This window comes from Nicotiana tomentosiformis, chromosome 4 (genome assembly GCF_000390325.3).
Source record: "Nicotiana tomentosiformis chromosome 4, ASM39032v3, whole genome shotgun sequence".
Taxonomy (NCBI): Eukaryota; Viridiplantae; Streptophyta; class Magnoliopsida; order Solanales; family Solanaceae; genus Nicotiana; species Nicotiana tomentosiformis.
The window spans coordinates 105455828-105475084 of record NC_090815.1 but is presented as its reverse complement, the minus strand read 5'-3'; the positions used below and the strand labels follow the sequence as shown (position 1 = coordinate 105475084).

The following is a 19257-nucleotide window of genomic DNA, read 5'->3' as shown; positions in this document are numbered from 1 at the left end:
TCGGGATGTCTGCTTCTCTGATTTTTAACTGATGTTATCCCGTTCTCAGATCTATTTTTGAGAAATACTTGGCACCCTGCAACTGATCAAATAAGTCATCTATCGTGGGCAGTGAATATTTATTTTTGATAGTAACCTTATTCGGTTGGCGGTAATCTGTACACATCCATAGAGAACCATCTTTTTTCTTCATGAACAATACTGAAGCACCCCAAGGTGAAACATTAGGTCGAATAAAAACCCTTATCTAAGCGGTCTTATAACTGCTTCTTGAGTTCATCTAGCTTAGATGGATCCATTCTGTAAGGAGGAATCGAGATTGGTTGAGTTCCTGGCAATGTTTCTATGCCAAACTCAATCTCCTTATCTGGTGGGATCCTTGAGAGATCATCCGGGAACACGTCTGAAAACTCTTTCACAATCAGTACTGATTCAAGCATTGTGGAGCCAACTTTCATATCCCGCACATGTTCTAGATACGCCAAACACCCGTTGTTCACTAGTTTTCTAGCCTTAAGGTAAGCAATAAACTTACCCACTGGCGTACCCACTTCACCTATAATTATAATTGGATCTTCCCCAATAAATGAGAATTTAACCATCTTCGTGTGGAAATCAACTATAGCATGACAAGAAGATAACCAGTCCACCATATCTAACAAGTTCAAATCGGCTAATATTTCTCGGCCCTAAACTGTGATGATGCAGTTTCTGAATATATACTCAACTTTAACAGATTCACCTATAGGTGTGGAAATCTCAAACGGAACCCCTAATTTTTTTGGTGCTTTTCATAACTCGACCCAAAAATAAGGAGACACATAGGAGAAAGTTGAACAAGGATCAACTAATACATAAGCAAGGCGACCACAAACCGATAGAATACCTATATTAGACGCCTCAACATTCTGCCTGTCTAGAATTGCATAGAATCTAGCTGGTCCGCCTCCTCCCTGAGCTCCACCTCTGTTGGCACCACGCCGAGTCTAAGTATTAGATGCCCGAACTGGAGGAGGTGTAACTATAGAATTACCCATGGATGTTGCCTATCTGGTTGGAGTTTTCCCTGGAGCTTGTCCAAGAAGTGGACAGTCTCTCTTAATATGATCCAGATCATGGTAGTGGAAACAACTTTTCTGACCCAAAAGGCATTTCCCTGGATGTCTTTTGCTGCATAAAGGATATATAGGATAGGAGAACCTAGGTTGGCTCTAACTAGTTAAACTTTACCCCTGAGGGGCCTAACCCTTACTCTGTTGGCCATGTCTGAGTGGAGCTTGATAAGGAGCTGAGTGAGTTGTTGATTGAATGTGAGTTGAATGATTCATATTCTTACCCCTAACTGAAAATCCACTATAAATACTTGTTGTTCTAGCTTTGTTGTTGTTATCTCTAGCTTCCCTGTAATTTTATCAAAAGCCTCCTCACGCATAGCGATATTGACAACCTGAAGATAAGTCTTGTCATCCTGATGTGAAGTCATATCTTTTTCCATATGTAGATTCAAGCCTTCAATGAACCTTCTCACTTTTTCTCTCTCTGTCGGTATCAAATTAGGTGCATACTCTACTAATTTTGTAAATTCCATATCATATTCAGTCACTGACATGGTACCCTATTTAAGATGTTCGAACTGACGTTGGAGCTCATCCATCCGACTGCTAGGCAAAAACTTGGCCCTGAAAGCTTCTTTGAACTGGGGCCAAGTAAGTGGCAGTAATGTAGAATCTCTGTCCTTCTTGTAAAGTGGGGCCAATCCTGCTGCACCCTTCAATCGAAACCCAATCAACTCTGTGGCTTGTGTTTCAAGACAACCCAAAGAAACAAATATTTCCTCTATCTATTCCAAAAATAACATTGGTTCATTTGGTTTATCGGTACCTCATCACGCCCAACTATACCTTGTAAAAAGGACTAAGCGGTCGCTGCAAATATAACTCGGTTCAAGTCCGGAATCGAATCTCATATGGAACTAATCTATTTACTACAACTTTAAATAATGCTAATGATAAGCTCAGACAACTTCCGGATGCAAGAGTTTTATAAATAATTTGTGGAATTTATTTAGGTAAGGAAAAATGACAATAAAATTAGCAATAATCAAGACTAAAATTGAATTCAAGGGTAAAAGGATCTAGGGCTATTGATTTCCCCAATTGCCGATTTAATTCTTAACTCTTTAGCTATAATCTCGCCGTAATACTCTATGAGGATTACGAGTTTCGGGCTACCGTAATTACCTCTCGATCAATTACGATAATTTACTAGAAGCTTTCTCCCGAACTACTCTAGTTAACAATTTATGCAACTCAGAATTGTCCTACCAAAGTTTCGTTATTTCTAACCCCACTTTTAAATTCAAATAATTAATCTCTTAACTTACCCAAAAGTGGTGTTGTTCAACAACAATCTAACCAAGTGTTCTTTCTCAAGCAACACAAGGTAACTAGACATGATTAATCAAGGGCCATTCCAATTAACCACAATACAATACGTAGTTGAACAATCATAGAACAAACATGGCTCAATTATAATAAAATAGAGTCAAGACTTCATCCAATAATTGGTTCCATCAACCCTAGATAATAGATTTAGCTACTCATACTAATGGAAAACAAATCACTAAAATAATTCATAATCAACAAATAGAAGTATGAAGAAGAAGAAGAAAACTCTTAGGAAATTATCCGTCTTCTCTCCCTCGTTCTTACCTCTAAAAATCTTCTAAAACCAGCTATATCCCACTTCTGGGCGAGTTTAGTTTTCATATAGGTTTAGGTTAGTTGCCTATGAAATTACATAATTAACCCTGCGTGTTTGGCTTTCGTCCGCCCGTGCGCGGCCGCGGATTCGACTTCGGATCCGGTCATGAATTTCCACTGCCTCACTGCCTTGAGTTCGCGGACCAATTCGCGTCCGCGCACCTAGAGGGGTCGTTTCGTTTGCTTTTCTCACTGCTTTTCGACCGGGCTAACCTTCGATTGGCCTTTCACACTTCATGTTGACTCCAAAACACTCGTTAGCTCCCTCCTAGCTCAGAGTAGCTCCTGCAAAACATCAAATTCTTAATTAGAGCATTTAGTTATCTTTTAGCATTCAAATATAAATAAAGTGCGGCTAAATTAGAGTGTAAGTAGTGTCTAAATTGCATAAATATAGCCTACTATCAACACCCCACACTTAAATCATTTCTCGTCCCCGAGCAATCAAACCACACTCTAAGAGGCCTAACTTCACTGAGCAACTTCCCTACTCATCACACCAAGAATATTTCACATAAATTTAGAATATTAGTGCAACATCTACACCTCAAGAGTTGACTCCCTCTAGCTACGCAATGTTCCTAACCGGCTTACTTACTCTAATTCATAGGTCTAGACTTACCTCTCCTTCATGAATCAAGTGCCTGCTCACAACAAAAGAGACTCATTTCACAATCAGTAAAATTCACACACACTGAGGAACTTTAAAAGGAACAGAATTCACTAACCCTCAGAAATGACATTCTTGTGCCACAGAAAATGCACCATATGCTTGCCCATAGTGTACGACTCTACTAATTGATCTCACTCAGTATAGGATCAAGTAGGACTTTATTTGGATGTAATGTAGGCTACAGGTTGGGTAGGATATATTTGGATATGATAGTGATTACACCTCCCTAAGCACTTTAATACATTTATTTTACAATCAAGTCTACACCTAAGTTAAACCAATATTTTCATCTTTAACACCACATATACCACCCCACACTTCTTCTTTGAGCACAATCACCCTAAAAGCCACCAAATAATTATTACTAATTAACATGATACACTATTAACAATATTCTTTTTTTTTTCACAAGTGGCTTTTCCAACAAGATATACCTTTCTCCTTATTTACCTAGTTCCACTCAAAAGCTCCACCAACTACCCCACACTTTATCCTTTGCAAATTCATAGTATTTCAAGTGCTTACGAGAGGTAAAGGGTTCAAAAAGATGGTCAATTCAAACATGGGATAGGGCTTGTAATGTGGTTGCCAAGGAAATAGGATTATGGTTAACTATGGTACATAGCAAATATGTGGGTTGAGTATGTATATATATGGTTCAACAAAGAAATGCCTATATCACTTCCCAGACTAAACAAGACTACCATTTCGCTTTGCATACACACGAGGCAAGTTCTAGGAGTTAAATGTCGTGCACAGAATATAACAAGCCTCACACACACATAGCACATGACTCATTCCAGATTAGATCGTCAAACACTCAGATCAGGGTACTTAAGCCAAATTAAGAACATACATTTTAAGGACTTCTTACAAGAGTCAACAAATGAGCTTAAGCGTCACACTAAAATAACTGCTATATTCAAGGCATTACGAAATTACGGGATCCTATTCTAATTCTACCCATATCCCATAAGTTCCTAACTAAAAATAAAAAGCTAACTACACTCGGTTCAAACAAAACCCTTGAAAAAGAACCGTGGTTTGAAGAAAACCCAAGGGGGAATTGATACACTACTACAAAAGAATTTGTTTTTGGTTTTTTTTTCCGATTTTAGTACCTCAAGAAACCCATAGAATGATATCCATCGTCGGGCCAAGTCGCAATTGATTTATACAAATAAATTACGAAACTATCTACATACAACATACAACAAAGTATCCCCCACCCCACACTTAAAAGGATGGCATGTCCCTATGTCATACAAAGTAAAGTACTGTGAGGTAAAGGAACTTCCCTGGTGGATCAGTCTTGATCGGAGATAGTGCCAGGGTCGAGATAACATGCTCTCCCCAGTGTACGCAGCCAGCCCATGATTTTCTTTTCTGACTTCGCATTTTGGTTTGCCAAAGCATCAACTCTGGTCCCCAATTCCGTGACGGAAGTGTGCAGTCCTGCCGTGTCTTGTTCTAGGGTTGTCATTCGCGCGCTCCGTCTACCCTGGGATGGTCCTTCTTGCACTGCAACTTGTTCATGTGGGGGTGAGGCAGGTTCAACCTCCTCTTTCCATTTATCGCCCTCTTCCGACGCATTAGAATCGTCACTATGAGTTGCCCCTGGTGCCACCGGGTCTTTCCCGATGGTCACTTTGTCTGCCCGAAACTTTGCTTCTTTCTTTACCATGTCATCCGCATTTGGGTTCTCATGCACCCTTGCTGCCCGGCACAATCTAGTTATTAGAGAGGGGAAAAATAACCCATACCTCTTATGTGGTGAACGGACGAACATCTCAGACTGAATAACCTTGGCCACATCGAAGTCGTGGCCATTCACGAAGCACCATATCAAGGCAAATCTTGGACCATTTAACTTCGTGGTGTTGTGGGACGGAAGCAAGCGACTGTTGATGATGTACAACCAACACTTTCCTTCAAAAGTGAGTAAGGAAGAGTGTAGCTTCGATCCTGGCACAACCCACACTACCTTTTTTTCTGGTGCATAGATAGTTCTAAAAAACATGTTCAATGTGATGGGTTCTCTCATGTAAGTATCATAGAAATCCCCCTCCCCATTGAATTCAGGTAATCGATACACTCTCCTGATGGCTTCTATCGAGGCATCCACCCTCGTGTGTCACACAGTGCATATTCTATCCTCATGTTCGGGGTAGTTGGCATAGAACTCTCGAACAAGCATCAAGTTACGCTCCTCCAGCTCTTTGAAAAAACTATCTAATCTGCGCCTGATCAACTCCCGATACATATTAGGGAACTCATCCTGGAGGGACGCCCTGTCAATACCCCTTTACGGTACAGGTTTTTTAGTGGCCTTCAAACTGAAACGGTCTTGGGCAGCTCTGAGACAAACCTGGTACGATCAAACTGAGCTGCACTGGTCGGTGCCCATCCCCGAGATGAGCCTCCATGACGCCTTGATGAGGCCCCGGTAGCGCGTCTCTTCCTTGAAGGTTGCATGTTACCTACACAATAAATACTACTATCAGTAGAGAGAGGAATACATGCCCCAATGGCATTTATTCAGACTTCACTCGCACAATTGGTCACAATTTATATTCAACACTCATTAAGGCAAATCAACAAACAGGTAGTGTGCATATGTTCCCCCAAGTCACCCAAATACCCAATTAGACTGCCATTCCTCACATATCCAATAATGGCTTCCCCCAAATCAACCAATTCAAATAGCCTCCATATACCACATATAAGCCACAATTCAAATCCCAGACAAAAGTACCTATGATTTTACTACCCTATACAGAAAAAGAAAAAGAAAAATACTAAAAAAGAGGAATAAAATCATGTACTTACATGGAGATATTGAGAATAACGGAGGTGTGGTTGAGTGGAGAAAACAAGGAAGGAGAAGAGTCTTGTGTTGAAAGGAAAATATGGGGGAAGGGAGGGGTTTGGGTACTTGAAGTTAGGGGAAAGAAGAGAAGTGGGGGAAGTGGGAAGGGAAGTGGGTGTTGTGGGCATTTAAGTTAGCGAAAAATAAGGGGGGATAAAAAAAATGGCAAAAATAAAAGAAGAAGAATCTTACCTAGACATGCCCCAAATCCGCGGTCCAATTCGCGGCCCAATCCATGGTCGCAGATTCGGGACAGAAATTTTTGCCCTGCACACTAGTAGATCGGTCAAAGTCGTTCAAAATCAATTACAACAACCAAAGTAAGAAAATAATGGGTTGCCTCCCAAAAAGCGCCTAAGTTAACGTCGTGGCCCGATGATTTACAACAAACCATGGGTTGCCTCCCAGGAAGCGCCTGATTTAACGTTGCGGCAGGACGCAGGCTTTCATTATCACTCCTCGTTCGCGTACTGGGGCTCTTCCAAAGTTATTACCACTCTATCCCCTTTCTCTTCGACCATTCCAAGGTAATGTTTTAGCCTTTGCCCATTTACCATGAACTTGTTTGTCCCATCTTCGGATTCAATCTCTACAGCTCCACTTGAGAGCACTTGCACCACTTTGAAGGGTCCTGACCATCGGGACTTCAACTTACCCGGAAACAATCTCAATCTCGAGTTGTATAACAACACTAGATCTCCAGGCTTGAAGTTCAGATCTAAGATGTGCTTATCATGGATCATTTTCTTCTTTTCTTTGTATAATCTAGCATTATCAAATGCATGGAACCTGAATTCCTCGAACTCATATAACTCAGTGACTCTGCTGGTGCCTGCGGTCTCTATATCCATATTCAACTGCCGCAGTGCCCAAAGTGCTTTATGTTCGAGCTCTACCGGAAGGTGGCATGCCTTTCCAAACACCAACTTGTATGGTGACATACAAATTGGAGTTTTGAATGTTGTGCGGTACGCCCATAATGCATCATCCAGCTTCTTCGCCCAATCAGTCCTTGTTGTATTCATTGTCTTTGTCAGGACACTTTTAATTTCTCTATTGGACACTTTAACTTGCCCGCTCATTTATGGGTGGTACGGTGTGGCTACTTTGTGGCGAACTCCATACTTTTCCAACAGACGTGCGAACGCTCTATTACAAAAATGGGTTCCACCATCACTAATTATAGCTCTCGGGGTGCCAAAATATGTGAAGATATTTTTCTTTAGGAAACTTGTTACCCCGTTTGCATCATTGGTTGGGAGAGCCACTGCTTCGATCCACTTGCAGACATAGTAGACCACTACCAATATATATTTGTTACCATACGAGATGACGAACGGCCCTTTAAAGTCGATCCCCCATTTGTCAAAAACCTCCACCTCTTGAATTGTGGTCATCGACATCTCTTGACGGCGAGATATGTTGCCTATCTTTTGGCACTCATCGCAACTTTTGACCCAAGCATGGGCATCCTTGAACAGAGTAGGCCAATACAATCCCGATTCCAACACTTTTGCTGTTGTTCGGATTCCTTCAAAGTGTCCACCATATGGTGAAGCATGGCAAGCCTGCAAAACAGAAGGTTGATGTTTCTCGGGGATACACCTCCGGATCATATTATCTACACATATTTTAAACAATAGAGGTTCGTCCCAATAATAGGCTCGACAATCGCGGAAGAACTTTTCTTTTGAATTGAGGAGAGTTCATAAGGTACAATACCGCTTGCTAAATAGTTAGCAATATCAGCATACCATGGCATCTCCTCCATTGTCATAACAAGTAACTGTTCATCTGGGAATGTCTCTGTTATGTCATCAACCTCCATTCTCTTTTCAACTCCTTCCAATCTTGAGAGGTGGTCTGCCACTTGATTGTCCGTCCCCTTTCTATCACGGATTTCCAGATCGAATTCTTGTAGCAATAGAACCCAGCGAATCAAGCGTGGCTTTGACTCCTTCTTTGCAATCAAGTACCTAATTGTTGCATGGTCAGTATAAATAATAACTCTTCAACCAATTAAGTACGGCCTAAATTTGTCGAAGGCAAACAATACAGCCAGTATTTCCTTTTTCGTTACAGTGTAATTGAGTTGTGCACCGCTGAGCGTTTTGCTTGCATAGTAAATCGGGTGCATCATTTTATCTTTGCGTTACCCCAAAACTGCTCGTATAGCATAATCACTGGCGTCGCACATGAGCTCGAATGGTTGCTCCCAGTTGGGTGCCACTATGATGGTTTCAGTCACCAATCTCTTTTTCAGCTCCTTAAAAACCAACCTGCAATCATTAGAAAACACAAAGGGTTGATCCTTTTCAAGCAGCTTACATAAGGGGTTAGCAATTTTGGAAAAATCTTTAATGAATCTCCTATAGAACCCGGCGTGCCCAAGGAAACTTCTCACTACCTTTACCGAAGTGGGCGGTGGCTGCTTCTCAATCACATCAACCTTAACATGGTCGACTTCAATGCCCTTGCTGGACACTCGATGCCCAAACACTATTCCTTCTTGTACCATAAAATGGCACTTTTCCCAATTCAGCACCAGATTTGTCTCTACACATCTTTTGATCACTCTTCTTAAGTTGTGAAGACAATCTTCAAATGAATCCCCTACCACGGAGAAATCATCCATAAACACTTCTATAATATTCTCCACCATGTCAGTGAAAATGGCTAACATGCACCGCTGGAATGTAGCCGGTGCATTGCAAAGTCCAAAGGGCTTCGAAAGGCAAAGATGCCATATGGACAAGTGAAGGATGTTTTCTCTCTGTCTTCCAGGGCTATTGAGATCTGGTTATACCCCGAGTATCCATCCAAGAAATAGAAGTGGGACCGCCCAGCTAACCTGTCCAACATTTGGTCAATGAAAGGCAATAGAAAATGGTCCTTTCGAGTGGATGAGTTTAGTTTCCGATAGTCCATGCAAATCTGCCACCCCATGACTGTAGGAGTCGAGATCAACTCGTTATTCTCATTTTGTATGACTATCATTCCTCCCTTTTTTGGCACACATTGGACAGGACTAACCCAGTTGCTGTCAGAGATGGGGAAGATGATACCCGCATCCAGCCACTTGATTACTTCCTTCTTTACTACTTCCTTCGTATTCGGGTTCAGCCGTCGTTGATGCTCCCTAGAAGGTTTGTGCCCCTCTTCCAAAAGAATCTTATGCATGCAAAAGGCTGGGCTGATTCCCTTTATATCTGCCATGGTCCAACCAATGGCAGTCTTACATTCTTGCAATACCTGCAATAGTTGCTCTACCTGCACAGCTAGCAAACCAGATGATATAATAATAGGAAAAGTAGAATTAGGCCCCAAGAAGGCGGTTTCAAGTCCAGTTGTGGTAGCTTCTCTATTGATGATTTTGCAGGTGGTGTTGCTCTCTCTTCTAAGTGTAGGGGCTCGAACTGAGGTTCCCTTTTCCAGAATCCTTGACCTTCGAGAGCCATGACCCATGCTGCTAACCCTTCACCGTCCATCTCTTCCAAATTCATCAAGCAGGCTTCTAGTGGATCCTTGACATTAAGGGTCTCATCCTCTTCTTGCAGTATCATATCCACGGCCTCCACTAGTGAGCAGTTTGCAAATTCACCGGGTCTCCTCATGGATTGTTGAACGTTTAATATTATTTCTTCATTGTTCAACCTCATTTTCAACTCTCCAGTCTTACAATCAACTAATGCTCTCCTAGTGGCTAAGAATGGCCTTCCTAGAATGATGGGTATCTCTTCATCCACCTGACAGTCAAGAATAACAAAGTCTGCAGGAAATACAAATTTCCCCACTTTCACAAGCACATCATTAAGAATTCCTGTCGGTCTTTTGACTGTACGATCAGCCAGTTGCAGCAACATTGAGGTTGGTCTAGCTCTGCCAATGCCCAATTTTGTATAGATTGCCAAGGGCATCAAGTTTATGCCGTCTCCCAAGTCACACAATGATTTAGCAAAAGCGCAACTCCCAATAGTGCATGGGATAGTGAAGTTACCTGGATCAGATTCCTTTTGGGCCATAGGTCTTATCACTACCGCGTTGTAGGTCTATGTCAAAGTTACAGTGGACAGGTCCTGGAAGTCAAATTTCCATGACATCAGATCCTTCATCATTTTTGTATATCCTGGCATTTCCCTCAAAGCATCCATCAGTGGAATATTCAATTGAATCTATTGAAGCATTTCCATGAATTTCTTGTATTGATCATTTTTCTTTTGTTTTGCCAATCTCTGAGGGAATGGTGTAGGAGTCAACCTCTGTCCACTACTTGATATCTTTTCTTTGTTGGAAGCTTCTGGCATAAGAGGTGCCACCTGTTCTGAGACTTATTCACCGTCCTTCTCCTTACCCTTGTCAACCTGTTCTTGTTCAATCACAACCTCGGTGAGCTCTGCTGACTCATCTGCCTCTAATGTAACTGGCGTAGTTGGCGTAGTCTCTCTCGTAAATTGAGCAATTCTTGCTCTCTGTCTAAATCTCTTCCATTCCTGAGACTCACTGTCATTAGCTGATTTGGGTTATGTTCCTTTGGGTTAATATTTGTATCTGCGGGCAATGTTCCTTGGGAGCGATTGTTCAAGGCCATAGACAGCTGTCCCAGTTAAGTTTCAATGCCTTTGATTGCTGAATCATATGCTGCTAACTTTTCTTGCATCTTACCATTTGTTCTAATGAGTTGTTGCAACATACCCCTGATTTCTACCATGTTGTTGTCATGTTGTTGATGAGGTGGTTGTTATGCCAACTGTTGTTGGTGCTGCTGATTATAGCCATGCTTCCTTTGATAAGGCACAACTTGACCTTGTGGTCGTGCGCCTCCAGAATTGGGGTTGTATTGTGGTAGGTTGGGTCTGTACTACTGGTTTGGTGCTGGTCCCCATTGTTGCCCACCTTGCCTCCGGCCTCCAAAATTATTGACATAATTCATGTCTTCTTTGAAGCCCTGATTATCATTATCTCCACTCCACGAGCACACATATGATTGGTTTATGCAAGGAGTGCACAATCCTCCATTCGTTGTATCAACAATGTGCACTTGCTCTGTACCCATCTCATCAATTTTCTTAGTCAGTATGCTCATCTGAGTCATGAGAGTGGCTATGTTCTCTACATGGGAATTGTTCGGGTCAAGAGCAACAGAGTGCATTATTGGTGTAAGTGTCGTACCTCTAGCCATCCAGCCTGAATTTATGAGCCATCTTGTCAAGAAGAATTTTGCACTCTCTGAATGTCTTGCTCAAAAATGCACCCCCAGCTGAAGCATCTACATTGGCCTTCAAACTATCTGCTAAACCCATGTAGAATCTCTGTCCCAGCATCTGATCTGGAATGCCATGGTGTGGACACATCACTAGTATACCCTTGAACCTCTCTCAGGTTTCTTGCAAGGTCTCAGTTGGTTTCTGCCTGAACTGCAATATCTCATCAATTTGCCTTGCAATCTTGTTGGGAGGATAAAAATTGTTTAAGAACTATTTGACTAATTCTTCCCAAGTGGCAATGGAGTTTATTGGGAGCGAATTCAGCCAAGTTTGAGCCTCTCCAGTCACAGAGAATGGAAACAGTAATAGCTTGATGGGTTCAGGAGTCACATTCGGCTGTCTTTGGGTCACACATATTGATAGGAAATTCTTCAGATTTTGTTGTGGGTCTTCAATGTATGACCCGGAGAACAGTCCCTTATTGTGCAACAAATGCAGCATGTTGTGCAACAGATGCAGCATGTTGTTGGTGATCTGGAATGTCTCCGGTTGTATTTGAGGTACAGCAATGGCGGTGGCTAAGTTATCAGCAGTTGGTTGTGCCCAATCATAAAGAACAGCTTCTCGCACAAGAGGTGCCACCACTCCATTGTTTGGGTCAACCCGATTATTCCGATTATTTTCGTTGACATCGTCCACGTTGTCCATTTCAATTTCGAGTTTATGTTTTTGTTGTAACTATTTGTTCTTCTTGTTGGCTTGATTTAACGCCTTGAATGCTTTCTCAGGTTCTAAGAGTGCTTCAAAAAGTACACCAGTCCTCGAAGAGCTTCTAGGCATACACCTGAGTCACGGGAGAATTCAAACGTGAGAATTTCAATGGAAAAATTTAATCACCGTAAGAAATTGACCTAAACTAAGAACCCTAGAAATTCTTCTAAGTTGTAATAAATAACACAGTTCCCCGAAAACGGCCCCAAAATTTGATCACGCTCAATTATGCCTTATAAAATGGACTAAGCGGTCGCTGCAAATATAACCCGGTTCAAGTCCGGAGTCGAATCCCATAGGAAACTAACCTATTTATCACAACTTTAAATAATGCTAATGATAAGCTCAGATAACTTCCGGATGCAAGAGTTTTATGAATAATCAGTGGAATTTATTTAGCTAAGGAAAAATGACAATAAAATTAGCAATAATCAAGACTAAAATTGAATTCAAGGGTAAAAGGATCTAGGGCTATTGATTTCCCCAATTGCCGGATTAATTCTTAACTCTTTAGCTATAATCTCGACGTAATACTCTATGAGGATTATGAGTTTCGGGCTACCGTAAGTACCTCTCGATCAATTACGATAATTTACTAGAAGCATTCTCTCGAACTACTCTAGTTAACAATTTATGCAACTCAGAATTATCTCACCAAAGCTTCGTTATTTCTAACCCCACTTTTAAATTCAAGTAATTAATCTCTTAACTTACCCAAAAGTGGTGTTGTTCAACAATAATCTAACCAAGTGTTCTTTCTCAAGCAACACAAGGTAAATAGACACGATTAATCAAGGGCCCTTCCAATTAACCACAATACAATACGTAGTTGAACAATCATAGAACAAACACGGCTCAATTATAACAAAATAGAGTCAAGACTTCATCCAACAATTGGTTCCATCAACCCTAGATAATAGATTTAGCTACTCATACTAATGGAAAATAAATCACTAAAATAATTCATAATCAACAAATAGAAGTGTGAAGAAGAAGATGAAAACTCTTAGGAAATTATCTATCTTCTCTCCCTCGCTCTTGCCTCTAAAAATCTTCTAAAACCAGTTATATCCCACTTCTGGGAGAGTTTAGGTTTCATATAGGTTTAGGTTAGCCGCCTAAGAAATTACATAATTAACCCTGCGTGTTAGGCTTTCGTCCGCCCATCCGCGGCCGCGGATTTCCACTGCCTCACTGCCTTGAGTTCACGGACCAATTCGCGGCCGCGCACCTGGAGGGGTCATTTCGCTTTCTTTTCTCTCTCCTTTTTGACCAGGCTAACCTTCGATTGGCCTTTCACACTCCATGTTGACTCCAAAACAATCGTTAGCTCCCTCCTAGCTTGGAGTAGCTCCTGCAAAGCATCAAATTCTTTATTAGAGTATTTAGTTATCTTTTAGCATTCAAATATCAATAAAGTGCAGCTAAATTAAAGTGTAAATAGTGTCTAAATTGCATAAATATAGCCTACTATCAGTACCATAATAAGTAGGAGGGTTTAATCTCAGAAAGGCATGTGGATCATTTTTTCTTATTGGTAACTGCACTGTCTGGGCTATATTTGCAAGGACAACTGGTGGTGGTACCTCAAGAGGAGCTTAAACATCATCTCATATAACCTCTTCATCTGAATCATGAGGGTCCTGTGGAGGAGCATGAACAGGTGTAGCCCGACCACCAGTCGGAGGGGCTATGGACTCCAGAAAGTCCAAAATTTTGTCATTTCGATTATCTTGCTGACATGGTGGTACCCAATCATTAACAACCTGCTGAGGTGGAGCTTGTGCTTATCTTGTGGCCCTACCACAAGCCTGATTACCTCTAGCATTTTCATATGTACCGCTAGCATTTTGACATATACCTCTACTTCTGCCACATCCTCTAACTGCAGCTGCTGCTATTAGTGCGGCTTGCAACTCTGGTGCTGCTTCTTGATGATAGCAGCTGGTATCTCAACATTGTTCGTAGTAGAGGATGAAGTTGATCTTGTTCTAACCATCTTGTTTATGCTGAAACGAGATATAAATGAGTATTAAAATTCTGAAACGTTTAGCTCTAATGCACGATATAAGAATTAAAGGAGAGAAAGAAAAACAATTCCTAACATGTCCTGCAGCCTCCCAAATATAAGTATGCTGCACAACATATGCATATTTGAGACTCTGCTAGACACGGCTCATGACTCCCTAGAACTCCGTAAACATGGTTGCTCTGATACCAACTTGTCACGCCCCCAAACTGGGGTGGGACATGATTGACACTCAACCCTTATCACTCATTGAGTGAACCCTATACTATTTGTATCAAACTTCAAGTTCAATAGCAAAGAAACTAACATGTTTAAATATTAATTCTAATCAAATTGGAGTTCTTAAGCTGACTGATAAAATATAATAAATAAAGGATAAATCCCAAAATATTTTAATACTGACCCACTAACAAGTCATGAGCCTCTAGAATCTGAAAAACAAAATTTAATACATAGCCTACGGGGGCATCCCCCGAAAATAAAATAAACGTAAAAAAAAGTTATAAATAATAGATTGAAAAGGGTCTGCTACTGCTGGGACGAATCAACGGAGTCTATAAACTGAATCTAGAATATCTCCTCTAGCCACGTGCCTCGTTACCTGCGTCCTCAATACCTGCCACACGACGTAGCAGGCCCAAACGGGCTAAGTACCACCAAAGGATACCCAGTAAGTCTCATAGGCTACATCCTAAAAAGGCGGAGAGAGACCTTCTGCCAAATATAAGAAAGAAAAGGGATATGCGGAAAATCATATAAATCATATAAAATTTTACAACCAAGTAATAATATGGAAACTGAAACTGTAAGCTAAACTGTAAGCTAAAACAGAAACTTAACGTAGAAATTGAGCCCATAACTGATATCTGAAATAGAAACTGAGTTTTATATATATATATATATATATATATATGACTTTGCAAAGTTAATTATTACGCATAATGGCCCTGCGTACGTTAGCATCTGGGAACACGTACGGGGGAGTGTCACCCTATCTTCCCAACAAATAGTTGGCACCTGCGACCGTGGGGTAGGTAACCATGATATCATGGCACTCACGTTGGGGGAGGTTGGACACTTCTCCCTATTGAATGTGAATTTCACAATTAAAGGCACATAACAATTGGTAATACACATAAGGACGTATTCATGTCACATATAATGTCGTACTGAATGAGAATAAGTGAACTGAGCATTGGATCACGAGAAGACATGACTTAGCTTTACCTAACATATGGATCACAAGGGTTATAATGGAATTTCCTACTAGGAAAGTGTCACGACCCGAAATTCCCACCTTCGGAACATGATGGCGCCTAATATTTTACTTGCTAGGCAAGCCAACGTTGGAATAATATTATCCATTTTTAAAACAATTTTAAATTTATTAATAACAAAGAAACAAATGCGGAAGCAAAGTTTGAAATATAGTGAATAATCCATAAAAACAACGATATCTAAATACCATCCCAGAATTGGTGTCATATGTGCACGAGCTTCTAGAATAATACAAATAAAGGTGTGAATAAAATAAAATTGTCTGAAAATAAAAATACAACTAAAGTAAAATAGACAGGGACTTCAGAACTGCGGATGCCATGCAGTTATACCTCAAGTCTCCTCCGAGCAGCTGAAATACGAGCAAGTCTATGGCACGCCGCTGGGACCAACTTCGAAATCTGCACAAGAAGTGCAGAGTGTAGTATCAGTACAACCGACCCCATGTACTGGTAAGTGCTGAGCCTAACCTCGACGAAGTAGTGACGAGGCTAAGGCGGGTCACTTACATCACCTGTACGCAATATTAATAACAACAACGATAATAGAAATAAATCAGGCAACTCATGTATAATAATTGAAGCCAACTCAGCAGTCATCACCAATTATTATTTCTATTAATTTTGTTGCAGCGTGCAACCCGCTCTCACAATATATTCACATTCAATTCTGTTGCAGCGTGCAACCCGCTCTCACAATATATTCACATTCGGTTCTGTTGCAGCGTGCAACCCGCTCCTCCAATATATTCATTTTAATCAAGTCTGTTGCGGCGTGAAACCCGATCCACCAATATATATGTAGACTTTTAAATAAGTCTGTTGCGGCGTGCAACCCGATCCTCCAATATGGACTTCTAATAAGTCTGTTGCGGCGTGCAACCCGATCCTCTAATATGGACTTTTTAATAAGTCTGTTGCGGCGTGCAACCCGATCCTCCAATATATTCAATCCAATCAATTCTGTTGCGGCGTGCAACCCGCTCCTCCAGTATATTCATTTACTAATTCTTATAGAAGGAATTTCCCCAATAAATGCAACAATTAATATAAAATTATAAGAAAACAAGCATACAATAATTATGATTTAATCATGAAATAGACAATGTCAAATAGCAAATTATTATAAAAATCAGGGAGAAAATAGGCAGTTTAATATTTAATATGCTAAATGTCAAGTAACAATTAAGACACATAATTCAAGTAGCATGTAACAATTAATGCAGGAATTCAAGAATTAATATTTGGCAAAGAATATGAGAGAAACAATTATTATAATAATTAATTTATAATTTAAAATAATTTATGATTTTTCAAGTAATTATGCAAACAATTAATTTGACGACGTATAGACACTCGTCACCTCGCCTATACGTCGTTCACATGCATTTCACATAACAAATAATTTAAGGGTTCTATTCCCTCAAGTCAAGGTTAACCACGACACATTCCTCGCTTTGCAAATTCCAATCAATTACTCGACCACAACTTTTCCTTTTAAATTTATCTCTAAAAGCTTCAAATCTATTCACAAACAATTCGATATACTCAATACGAATCATAGGAATTAATTTCATATGAATTTATTAATTTTTCGGATAAAAATCTGAAATTTATTAAAATATTCGACAGTGGAACCCACGTCCCAAATCTAGAAAAAAAACTTATGAAATCCAATCACCCCTTCCGATACGAGTCCAACCCTACAAAATTTATCAAATTTCGATATCAAATGGACCTTCAAATCTAAATTTTTGTTTTTTGGAAAGTTTTACAAAAATTTAAATTTCTTCCATCTAAATCCGAAATAAATGATGAATATAGATATGGATTTGTGAAATATAATCACTTTTGGTTAAAGAACACCTACCCAATTCAAAGTCGTGAAAATCCCCCTTGAAATCGCCCAAATCCGAGACTTGAAACTCAAAAATGAGTAAAAATGGCGACTTCCGAATTTATGGGTTCTGCCCAGTCATTTTCGCATCTGCGGATAAAAGTTTCACATTTGCGGACACGCATTTGTGAGACAAAGATCGCATTTGCGATGCCAGGTTGCCAGGTGAAGTTCCGCATCTGCGGACACTCCTGTCGCACATGCGACATCCGCTTCTGCGCAAAATGGTCGCACCTGCGAAGACCCCAGGCCAGCCCAGTCCCGCATCTGCATGATTTGGTGTGCATCTGCGGACACGCTTCTGCGAGAAGTTGTCCTCTTCTGCGATCGAAGCCTTGACACGCCTGGGCGCATCTGTGAGCTCGCACCTGCGGGCAAAAATTCGCAGGTGCGATTACAACCGAAGGAAAAAAAATCAGATTTTGCTTAAGTCTGATTCTTGATCCGATTTCAATTCGTATCACTCTCGGGGTACTCGGGACCCCGTACGAATATACCAACAAGCTCAATAACATAATACGGACATACTCGGGGTCTCATATCACGTCAATTAATGCTGAAATTACAATTCACACCCCGATTCAAACTTTGAGTTTTAAACTTTTCAATTTGTAAACCTCGTGCCAAAACATATTAAATGAATGCGGAATGACTTCAAATTTGGCACACAAGTCATAAATGATATAACGGAGCTGTTCAAATTTTCCGAATCGGATTCCGGCTTCGATATCAAAAAGTCAACCCCGTGGTTAAACTTGGAATCTTTAGCCTTTAAATTGCTAGTTCCGTTAAATGGTCATAAATTGAGCTAGGGACCTCCAAATTAAATTCCGGGCATACTCCCAAGTCCCAAATCACGATACGGAGCTACCGAAACTGTCAAAATACTGATCCGGGTCCGTTTGCTAGAAATGTTGACCAAAGTCAACTCAGTTGAGTTTTAAAGCTTTATTTCACATTTTAATCTATTTTTCACATGAAAACTTTCCGGAAAATTTTACGGATTGCGCACGCAAGTCAAGGAATGATAAATGGTACTTTTTGAGGTCTTATAACACATAATTACTTATAAAATTTAAAGGTGACATTTTGGGTCATCACATTCTCCACCTCTAAAATAAATGTTCGTCCTCGAACGGAGTTAGAGAAAAAATACTTGAGCTGGTGAATAAGAGTGAATATTTACTCCGCATGTCCGACTCGGACTCCCAGGTAGATGCCTCTACCGGCTGACCTCTCCATTGCACCCGAACTGAAGGATAACTCTTAGACCTCAACTGTCGGACTTGCCGGGCTAGAATAGCCACCGGCTCCTCCACGTAAGTCAAATCTTTGTCCAATTGGACTGAGCTGAAATCTAACACATGGGACGGATCACCATGATATTTCAGGAGCATAGACACATAGAACACCGGATGAACCGCTAATAAACTAGGTGGTAATGCAAGCCTATAGGCTACTTCACCCACCCTTTCAAGAATTTCAAAGGGTCCGATATATCTAGGGCTCAACTTGCCCTTCTTACCGAACCTATTTACACCTTTCATAGGTGAAACCCGGAGCAATATTCTTTCTCCAACCATAAATGCAATATCACGAACTTTTCGGTTGGCATAACTCTTTTGCCTAGACTGAGTTGTGCGAAGTCGATCCTGAATAATCTTGACCTTATCCAAGGCATCCTGTACCAAATCGGTACCCAACAACCGAGCCTCTCCCGGTTCAAACCAACCAACTGGTGATCGGCATCGCCTTCCGTATAATGCCTCATATGG

General features: G+C 40.8%; 1 protein-coding gene across 1 annotated transcript; it reads right to left on the bottom strand.

Annotated features, from left to right (window-relative positions):
* Nucleotides 1-257: 257 nt before the first annotated feature.
* Nucleotides 258-653, bottom strand: LOC138910290 (uncharacterized). The gene has a single exon (XM_070201520.1). The coding sequence runs from the start codon at nucleotides 651-653 to the stop codon at nucleotides 258-260; it is 396 nt and encodes a 131-aa protein (XP_070057621.1).
* Nucleotides 654-19257: the final 18604 nt, after the last annotated feature.